Here is a 10,974-nt window from a genome sequence, read left to right as displayed (position 1 = left end):
TTCTGTTTAATTCAAAGATCAGCTCTATCTTACAAGCACAGGTTGTTTCTGAGATCATGACTGCGACACAAACAACAGATTACCTTCACCTGGTTGGTACAGTGATTACCTCATTATCAGATTTAATCTAACAGTGTGAGCTCTAATCTAAAATCGTATCCACGGCAGTGAAGAACGCTTTAAGGCGGACTCCCTTCGCTTACTTATCAGACGAAGATCTGCCAACCATCCGTAATCTCGTGAGCCTCTCTACTGTTTCTTAACAATCCTACACGATAGTTGACGTGCCTTCTGTTCATTTTACAAGTGAAACTTATCTCTGTGTAGACAGGGCATATGAGGGAATACGTCATTTTTCGACGTCACATTTCTGTTGCCATTGACAACAGAAGTCTTATCAGACTGGTTGGTACAGTTATTACCACTGGTGCGTCATTTGTGGGCAAAAAAACGATCGGTGAGAGCTTATTATTTATATTTCATCCAGTTCAGCCACTACTGGGCAGCAGTGCAGAATAGTGTAAGTCGGAATATCGACACTGAAAGACGTTCTCAGACTGAAAAGCGAACATCTACCACCCACCAATACTCTGGTGAGTCTTCCTATGTTTCTCTACAGTCCGGCACCAGAGCAGACATGTCTTTTATTAATTTGTCCGGTGAAAGAGTTTCCCAACAGTTGGCAGGCCAAAGTTCTAGTCCTGCGTCAGATGAAAATGGCGACGAAGAAATGACAACAAAGGACACTGGGCATGTGACAGCTGCACTTGGACTCTTCTTTTGTAAATACGAATCTATAAAGATTCCCACGATATCTACTTCTGATTTACTCTTTGTGTCTCGCATGTGTATAATGGTGGTGGGACATCTGGGAGTTACAAAATATACATGAAATAGGTGACATTTATAGATCCTGAAAAATCTGAATCTTGAATCCGGAAAACTTTTAATATCATGGTATAGTTTGTGAAGGAAACTTTGTATTTACCGATATCATTGAGTTTTCGAACTTTGATGTCATTATGACATCGTTGTGGGACTATATTAGCTGAAAACCGTGTAAATTGGGTATTCCTGTCAAAGTCAGAAGGTATGCACCAAAACGTTATCAGGAAAGATGTCTGATAGAATTTTATAGAGTCTGCTAAGACTTTCGTTGTCGATGGCAACAGCAACAATGTCAACCGCATGACAAAAACGAGGATGCTCTTGATTAACAAAGTTGAACAAGCTACGAGACCCTGTGAAAATCGTTCTGAGCTGGTTTTACCAAGTTGAACACAAGTGGCAAGGTCTCCAGACCGTACAAACATTATGCAGGGCGCTAGATTTTTGAAAGATAGAAAGACGATGGGAAGATGACATCAGAGTGGATTGGCATGAGGTTGGCACAAAGAGAAGGGAAGGTCAGAGGAAACTAGAGGAGGGTACCGTGCGGGCCTTTGAACACTGCGCGTGCGCCATGACCGTCTCATGTATAGTAGGGAGGTTAGCTAAGGACACGCGCGCATATGACCTGTCCTCGCTCCATAATTATCTGTTCTTACTTATTGCTTAATCGAGGGTCACTAAGTAACTGTTCTGGACAATTTCATACACGTGTGAACAATTGTTTTATACAGTCTCATACGAGTAAAAAGTCATCTCTGTGTAGACGGGGCAAGTGAGGGTGTGTGTCGATATTTGACGTCATCTTGACGTCTTTGCTGTTGCCATTGACAACAGAAATCGTATCAGACTGTAATTCCCGCAGGTTTTTCACCCTTGGGCAAGAGTGACAACAGGCAGTCTGGGCTCTAATCTAAAATCAAATCCACCCAGTTCAAGGACTACCGGACAGCAGTGAAGAACACCGTAAGATTGGCTCCCCACACTTAAAGACGTTCTCAGACTGAAGAGCCAAGATCTGCCACCCATCCATATCCCGGTGAGTCTCGCTCCTCTTTCAAAACTGTCCTACATGGTAGTTTTTTTTTGTTTTTTTTTACTTCGGTTTTTGACAGACAAGGACGACGAGGCACTGCACTCAAGTTTTTATAATTTATATCAACAGTGCCACGTACAGATAACAACATACCCATTTTTAATTTTCATACACCTGGGCGAAGTGAGGAAAGTCGTGTAAAGTGCCTTTCCCAAGGGCACGACATCGGTGGCGTCAGGGGAATTCGAACTCGGGACCTCTTGGTTCCGAGTCGAACACCCTGCCGTTACGCCGCACGACCCCACGGTAGTCCTACATGGTAGTTGACGTGTCTTTAGTTTATTTAACCAGTGAAAAAGTTGTTGAAGCAGTTGTTGGCTGGCCAAATTTTGGTTCCTGCGTCACAACAAAATGGCGACAAAGAAATGACAACAACGGACGATGTAGGATCGGGCATTTATAGTGTAACAGCTACATTTGGATGCTCCTTTTGCAAGGATGAATCTATAAAATCACTAGGTCTGATTTACCCGCTGAGTCTCATACATGTAACGTTACAGTTGACATTTATCCATCCGGAAAAACACTCTGAATCCGAAAGACTTCGTTTCTAATGGCATTTTTTCACTTGTTATTCGTCGATAAATTGAATCATAAAGGTTTTGTTGTCACGATGACGTAAAATGATGTCATTATGACATCGTTTTGTGATTATATTGACTGAAACCGTGTAAACAGGGCATTCCTGTGTGCCCCGAAATGTCAGCAGGAGGGGTATCTGAAGGGTGTCGCGGTCCTTTGTTCGAACGTCCACAGATGCAATCGGTACTACCTGTGCGCTGACCTGTGTGAGTTATCCACTGTTAACTAAGATGCTGTTAATTAAGGTGTTGATTAGAATGTTTATTGTAAGAAACACTCAGGTTGGTCACGTGTTGTACATTTGAAGGACACGCGTGCACGTGCTTTGTCCTCACCTAACCTCCCTAGTCATATCTAAACTTGTTCAACCACTACTACAGGGAGGTAAGGTGAGGACAAAGTACCGTGCACTCATGTCCTTCAAAATCACAACGCGTGACCAACCTAAGTGTTTCTTGTAGTAACAATTTTCATGTTTACCTTAATCAGCTTTACTAATGCACAAACAATAGACTGGATCTCATGTGATCAATACTGCACCGCCCAGTTGAAGTTAATCTGTTGTTTGTGCATCAGTCATGATCTAAGAAACAACATGTGGTCTTCAGAGGGAGCTGATCTTTAAATCAATCATAACTCGAATATGAACTGGATAACTTGCACTAAAAACATATTTAAGTTCAGCTACTGCTAAAATGCAGGTGTTCTCAACTGATTTGGTGAACAAAACACTTTATACCTTGTCCTTGATACCTTGTTACCCATGTTTTTAAGTTAGCATGGGAACAAAGAGAGGGGGGGGTCAGGGAAAACTAGAGAGGGACACTGTGCGGGTCTTCGATCATTGCGCATGCGCCCTGACAGCCCCATGTATAGGGAGGTTAGGTGAGGACAATGCACTGTGCACTGGTGTCCTACACACGTCCAACAAAGGCGTCTTCCCTGAAGCGTTTGGCCTGTCATCACTATATAATTGTCTACTCTTTTGTATTGCTGAAGAGACAGCATTCCTCAAAGGTCGCGGTCTTTTTGTTCGAACGTTCACAGATTAAATCAGTGGTACATGTGCGCTGGCCTGTGTGAGTTCAGTACTGCTAATTAACATGCTAATTAAGGTGTTAATTAAAATGTTTATTACAAGAAAAACTTAGGTTGGTTACGTATGGACTTTTGAAGGACACGAGTACAGCGTACGTTGTCCTGACCTAAACTCCCAATAGTAGTGGCTGAACTAGGTTTGGATATGGTTATAGATTAGATCTCTTTTGATAAACATTGTAACGCCCAGTTGAAGCTAATCTGTTATTTGTTGAAGCTAATCTATTGTTTGTGCATCAGTCATGATCTTAGAACAACATGTGGTCATCAGAGGGAGCTGATCTTTAAATCAATCATAACTCGAATATGAACTGAATCATTTCCACTCAAAAACATATTTAAGTTCAGCTACTGCTAAAATGCAGGTAATCTCAACTGATTTGGTGAACAAAACACTTTATACCTTGTCCTTGATACCTTGTTACCCATGTTTTTAAGTTAGCAGGGAACAAAGAGAAGGGGAGGTCAGGGAAAACTAGAGAGGGACACTGTGCGGGTCTTCGATCATTGCGCATGCGCCCTGACAGTCCCATGTATAGGGAGGTTAGGTGAGGACACCGTGCCGTACACGCGTGTCCTTCAAACGTACAACAAAGGCGTCTTCCTTGAAGCGTATGGCCTGTCATCACTATATAATTGTCTACTCTTTTGTATTGATGAAGAGACAGCATTCCTCAAAGGTCGCGGTCTTTTTGTTCGAACGTCCACAGATTAAATCAGTGGTACATGTGCGTTGGCCTGTGTGAGTTCAGCACTGCTAATTAACAAACAAGTTAATAAAGTTACCGATACTTTTTCACTCGTTTGCATCCATTATAAGTCAACTTGTTTTATTCTGCCTAAAACTCAAAGATCCGTCAGAGAGAGAGCGCAGCTCCGGGTCGAAAAACGTAAACATGCAGCCGCCATGTTGGATTCATCAACTATCGCGAGAATGCGTGAGAGTATTGACGTGTAATCTGCAGTACCGTCAAATACCGATAGAGGGCAGTGTTTGAGTCGCAATTGTATTTCTATGGGGCGAAGTGTTGCTTGTGCTGATTTTTTTTCCTTGACAATATTGAAAAATTGCACAAGTGGTGAATGAGTCCCTTTACTAAGCTAATTCTCAACTTTGCATCAATTATTACAGAATAAACAAAGAAAGTTGTGACAGTGAAAAAGCAACTGGACAATGACATAGACTATTGTATTTAGTGATTATTATTCATGTATATTCTTAGTAATTCACCTGTCACTTTTCCTATTTGTAATTTTATTCCGGGGGTACTTTAATTAGATTTTGTTCACTCCCCTCCGTGCAGCGCATGTTTAACCACATGAGAATTGAGTGCAATGGCGAGGAGGCTGGCCCAAGCACAGTCAGTGCATTTGATGTCACTATTATTAAAAAAAATAAAAAACCCTACCTACTGACCCTAATTTTTTCAGGACCGTGATAGGAAACACAACATTTTTTTTCAACTACACAAGTAGTGCAGCGTGTTCACAGTATAGAATTGTCCAAAATATTCAGTATTGTTTAGTCACTGGTCAGTGCAATATGCATTTGTCTCCGCTGTATCTTCTATGAATCATATGTCAATGCAAACAAATGGCCGTGGTTCTAATCTTTGCATCAGTGGTCAAAGAACTGCATTTTGTCTGCTTTTTGCCATTTAAATAATGGCAACTGATGTGTCTTTTCACATTGTGACACCACTTAATTAATTCTTGGAGTTACATGAAGTTTCTTGTTTTCTTTACAGGCTCTATTTCCACATCTTGGGCTGGGTTAAGTGATCTGCGTCTTTCTTCCACATAAGAGTCAAGGTAGGTAAAAACAAACAAGACATTATCACTGGGCAAATATGAATAATTCTTGGTGCTCATCATCAAATTTCTATATATCAACAGCTGACATGCAACAGTACTAGTGTTCAATTAGGAGTTACTTATCTATTTGTTCAACTGTTCATGACCTTATAATCAGAAAAAAAAGATCAAGCAGATTTTCGAAGGCACTTCAGCAAAAATGTCAGGTTTGGTATCTTTCTGTGTTCTGAACATGTTATAGACATGATGTTGTTGTTTTTTGTGGCAGGTAGATCTTTGTCTCATAAGTTGGGGCCAGCTTATTACCTTCGCCGGAAGGTTATGTTTTTGGAAGTGTCTGTATGTATGTATGTATGTGTGTATGTGTGTGTGTGTGTGTGTGTGTGTGTGTGAGTGTGTTAGTGTGTGTGTTTGTGTGTGCTCGCGTGCGCGCGCGTGTGCGCGTGTGTGTGTTGATTTATTACCAGGCATGCCTAGGAGGTGTTCTAATGTAGAATTACGTGTGTGTGTGTGTTGATTTATTACCAGGCATGTCTAGGAGGTGTTCTAATGTAGTTAAAACGAATTCATTACCGGATCTGATAGATGCTTGGTCAAGGCTACGAGAGCTGAAAACTGCTAAAAAAAACTAAACTAACGTACGATGTGAGGCGATGTATTATGTGGACAGTGCCATTTGACAAAAGCAGTAATCATGATCAAACCAATCAGAAAGTGCAAACTTTGATGTACAATCTAATGCTGATATTCCCGCCCCACGTTCTCCGATGAAATCAATTACCCAATTGACCCTATGTAGAAAAATTGACGTTTCCTTCTGAGCTAAAAAAGGAAAATCTGATAATCATTATAGTAAATCAGAAATAATTGGCCATTTTCATTTTCATTTTGTTGAGTGAGTGAGTGAGTGAGTGAGTGAGTGAGTGAGTGAGTGAGTGAGTGAGTGAGTGAGTGAGTGAGTGAGTAGCTTCCTTACGGAAAAAAGCCTGTAGGCTAAAGATGACACATCTTCTTTTGTATAGTGGAGAAAAGAAGACTCAAGGAGTTCAACATGGGGGTGAAGAGGATGCTGGTTCTGCTGCTGATCGTCCTGAAGGAGGCCGGACCGACAGCAGCGCAAACCTGCCCAGGCGGCAGCTGTTCATCAACAGTATGTCGCTGCTGGGGAGGTGGCTTCACCAGTATCCCCCAGGACCTGCCTACAACCATCACCACCCTTTACTTTTGGAACAATGCCATTACAACCTTAAGTCAGGCTGATTTATTAAGGTATGGGAGCTTGGAAAGCTTTAGCCTTAGAAACAGCATTCCGATGACCATGATCAGTGACGGAACATTTCAGGACTTGGCCAACTTAACTTCCCTGAGCCTTAGTAATAACCAGTTTAATAATCTAACAGCTGGTGCATTTGTGGGTCTTGGTAAACTGGAATACTTGAGTCTTTACAGTAGTCTGGTATCCATTCCTCCAGCTGACATATTTGTGGCACTTGGAAACCTACAAGGCTTGAGTCTTTCCCGGGGTAAGTTTTCTAGTCTTCCAGTTGACATATTCGCGGGACTTGATAACCTGGAGCGATTGTATCTTAGTGCTACTGATTTGTCGAGTCTTCCAGCTGGCATATTTCAGGGACTTGGTAAGCTAGAGAGATTGTACCTTGACCGGGGTGAGTTGTTGACTCTTCCAGCTGACACATTTCAGGGACTGGATAACCTAAGGGTCTTGTATCTTTACGGTAATCAGTTTTCTAGTCTTCCAGCTGGCATATTTCAGGGACTGGGTTACTTGGAGCAATTGGAACTTTACGATAATCAGTTCTCTACTCTCCCTGAAAACATTTTTGACGGACTGAGTAACCTGACGGAATTGGTTCTTTACGGGAATCAGCTGTCGAGTTTTCCCCCTGGCATATTTGAGGGACTTATCAAGCTGGCGGAATTGCATCTCGCTGAGAATGAGCTGTCGGGACTTCCAGATGGCATCTTTCAAAGTCTTCCTAACCTTGAGGAATTGTATCTTTACGAGAATCAGTTGTCAAGTCTACAACCTGGCGTATTTGGGGGACTTGCTAACTTGGAGGACTTGGATCTTAGTTACAATCAGTTGTCCAGTCTGGAAGCAAACATATTTGCAGGAATGGCTAACTTGGAGGATTTAAATCTTTACGAAAATCAGTTGTCCAGCCTTCCAGCTGGCATATTTGAGGGGCTTGGTACCCTTTATTACTTGTATCTTGGTGGGAATCAGTTGTCCAGTCTGCCAGCTGGCATATTTGAGGGACTGATTAACCTTCAGGAATTGTATCTTAGCGAGAATCAGTTGCCCAGTCTGCCATCTGGCGTATTTGGGGGACTTGCTAACTTGGGGGAATTGGATCTTTGGAAAAATCAGTTGTCCAGTCTACCATCTGACATATTTGAGGGGCTTAATAACCTGCAGGACTTGTATCTTCCTCAGAATCAGTTGTCAAGTCTGCCAGCTGGCATATTTCCAGCACTGGCCTCCATTTCATATGTTGACATCAGCGATAACCCCTGGCAGTGTGACTGCAGGATGCTTCCCTTTAAGCTATTGATGAACGGGACCCATGACTTTGAAAGCGAGATCACATGTGCCGGACCTGCTAACCTTACAGGGAAAAGCCTGCTAAGCGATGTAAATCCTGAAGATATGAATCCTGAAGATATGATGTGTGAAGAGACCACGATAGTTCCCTCAACCCCAACGACCTCGACTCCCGCGCCACCAACATCCACCCCGAAACCCGCGGCAACTTGCAATCTTTCAGGCTTTTGGAAGAAGTGTGTCGACAGACAGTTTTGGAAAAGGGCAACTTGCCGCGGCAAGTCTTGCAGTAAATGCCGCAAGAAGTTTAGAAAGGTTTGTCCGGATAAAAGCACGCGTTGGGAATCGTGTCGCCGCGAATTCACAAAGAATTGTACCTACAGGCATATAGTAACACGTGTAAAAGCTTTAAAACAGGCGTCCAAGCTTTAATGATTAGACTGTAGGCACATGTAGCTTCATGATCAGATGGGATTAACCGAAAACTGTGGGTACATGCAGGTCACGATTGCATGTATCTGAAGGTTAGGAACTGCCTGCCCAAAACTGTAGGTACATGCAACTAGGTTTATAATTGCCTGCCCAAAACTGTAGGTACATGCAACTAGGTTTATAATTGCCTGCCCAAAACTGTAGGTACATGCAACTAGGTTTATAATTGCCTGCCTAAAACTGTAGGTACATGCAACTAGGTTTATAATTGCCTGCCCAAAACTGTAGGTACATGCAACTAGGTTTATAATTGCAGGCCCAAAACTGTAGGTACATGCAACTAGGTTTATAATTGCCTGCCCAAAACTGTAGGTACATGCAACTAGGTTTATAATTGCCTGCCCAAAACTGTTCAAGTAGGTTTAGAACCTCATGCCCATAACCGCAGGTACATGAAGGTTTAGAGGTGTCTGTCCAAATTCGTAGATGCATGTAGGTTTAGGACTACCTGCTCAACATCACAGGAACATGTAGGTCTAGAGGTCCCTGCCCAAGGCTGTAGGTTAATGTAGGTTTTAAGGTGCCTACCAAAACTGTAGGTACGCGTAGGTTTTAAGGTGCCTACCCGAAACTGTATGTACGCGTAGGTTTAGAGGTGCCTACCAAAACTGTAGGTACGCGTAGGTTTAGAGGTGCTTGCCAAGAAATGTAGGTACGCGTAGGTTTAGAAGTGCCTACCAAAACCTGTAGGTACGCGTATGTGTAGAGGTGCCTGCAAAAAACTGTAGATACGCGCAGGTTTAGAGGTGCCTACCCGAAACTGTAGGTACGCGTAGTTTTAGAGGTGCCTACCCGACACTGTAGATACGCGTAGGTTTAGAGGTGCCTACCAAAACTGTAGGTACGCGTAGGTTTAGAGGTGCCTGTCAAAAAAAGTAGGTAAATGTAGGTCTAGAGGTGCCTGCACGTTACTGTTGCTCGAGAGAATGGATCCGGTTCACAGATTATTGTGTACTAGACCGAGAAGTCTATAAAAGAATTATAACAACAAGAAAGGAAATGGAAAAACATTGCCGAGGTGGCGATTTGTTTTCTTCGGTAACGATCTAGTATAACAGCAGTGTGACAATGGAGTTGGTCCACAAGTTGCTGATGACAATAGACCAGAAAGTTGGCGCACACTTCCAAAAGTCTGAAAATAACCAATCATAGCAGCTTGATACTCAATACAGCATGGTCCACATGTTATCAAATTGGATATAACAAATTTGTTCCACTGTCCCACAAACATGAGACCAGCCATGTGAAAACAGCCGCTAAAAGTACTGTGACAGGTCCACAGGTTATCATGGATGAATGAATGACTATCGGAATTGATAGATAGCTAAACTTTGGTCCATAGGCCCAAAAATATGAAAACAGCCATGTGAAAATTACTGCAACAGTTTCACAGGTTATCATGGATGAAAATGACAATGAGACTGGCTAAATGGAAAATGCAGCCTCAGTCCCTCAAGTGCGACAATAGAGTTCTAAACCATGCTAAGAATGACCTACAAATATATGTGAGACCCCCCACCCATACTCTAGTATGATTCCTCGTTGTACTAATAAATGTAGGAAAACTGATTTTCATGTACGTCCATCATACTGAGATGGTAACAGAGACAAAATTATAGACTTTTAAAATGAGTGAATATCGAAGGAAGAATGTAGAATGCAGGATGTTCATGAGAGCACTGATGTACAATGTTTGGTCACAAGAATGTATTTTCTTCCATCTAACACATGATAATTACAGAAGATCTTTGTTAACCAGATATATGACACTGAGGATTCTTTTGAAGAATATTTGTATTATTGGGATACTCATTATCATCAATATTTTAATTACTATCTTATGTGTAGAATTATAATGGTGAAAGGACTAATTGCTTTCACTTTTTTACATTTTGTAGTAGTTGTATTCTGTTACAGCTGGACTAATTACCTTTACAATATCTTTAGGGTGATTTTAGTCACAATTTTATTCTTTATCATTATGATATGATAATACCTTAAGGGTGGTGAGATCTAACATTATGTTTATTAGTTATTGTTAAACTTCCATACAAAATAAGAGATTAACTATTAATTTTTACAAACGACTTTGTGTGATCAAAGGATGTATCTTTTAACATTTGATATCATAATCATTATAATAGCATCTTCTGTTTAAAACAATTGTGTACTCCAGAGACAAGTGTTATATTTTCTAAGATAATATTTTGCTGAACTAAAAAATACACCATATTGGCAACATCATTAACATTCTGATAAAGCCCTAGAGCACCCCCCCCCGCCCTAGAGCACCCCCCCCCCCGCCCAAGTATGAAATCTTTGATACATACACAGCAATAATGTTCCGATAGATCCCCGAATTGCCCCTGTTCTTACAAAAGCGGGATGATCTTAAATACCAATGTACTTCTTGACAGTTTGTGGATTATGTTCATCA

General features: G+C 41.6%; 1 protein-coding gene across 1 annotated transcript; it reads left to right on the top strand.

The window, feature by feature from the left end:
* The first annotated feature begins 504 nt into the window (after positions 1–504).
* On the top strand, positions 505–10,700 carry LOC136425009 (leucine-rich repeat-containing protein 15-like). The gene is made up of 4 exons (XM_066413711.1): positions 505–593; positions 1,754–1,927; positions 5,413–5,476; positions 6,502–10,700. The coding sequence occupies exon 4, from the start codon at positions 6,531–6,533 to the stop codon at positions 8,475–8,477; it is 1,947 nt and encodes a 648-aa protein (XP_066269808.1). The 5' UTR covers positions 505–593; positions 1,754–1,927; positions 5,413–5,476; positions 6,502–6,530; the 3' UTR covers positions 8,478–10,700.
* The last annotated feature ends 274 nt before the right edge of the window (positions 10,701–10,974 follow it).

The sequence above is a fragment of the Branchiostoma lanceolatum genome, chromosome 1 (assembly GCF_035083965.1).
Source record: "Branchiostoma lanceolatum isolate klBraLanc5 chromosome 1, klBraLanc5.hap2, whole genome shotgun sequence".
NCBI lineage: Eukaryota > Metazoa > Chordata > Leptocardii > Amphioxiformes > Branchiostomatidae > Branchiostoma > Branchiostoma lanceolatum.
This window is presented reverse-complemented; position numbering and strand designations above follow the sequence as displayed.

Coding starts and splice junctions, on each gene's coding strand:
- LOC136425009 (XM_066413711.1), top strand. CDS start 6,531: ATGGGGGTGAAGAGGATGCTGGTTCTGCTGCTGATCGTCCTGAAGGAG.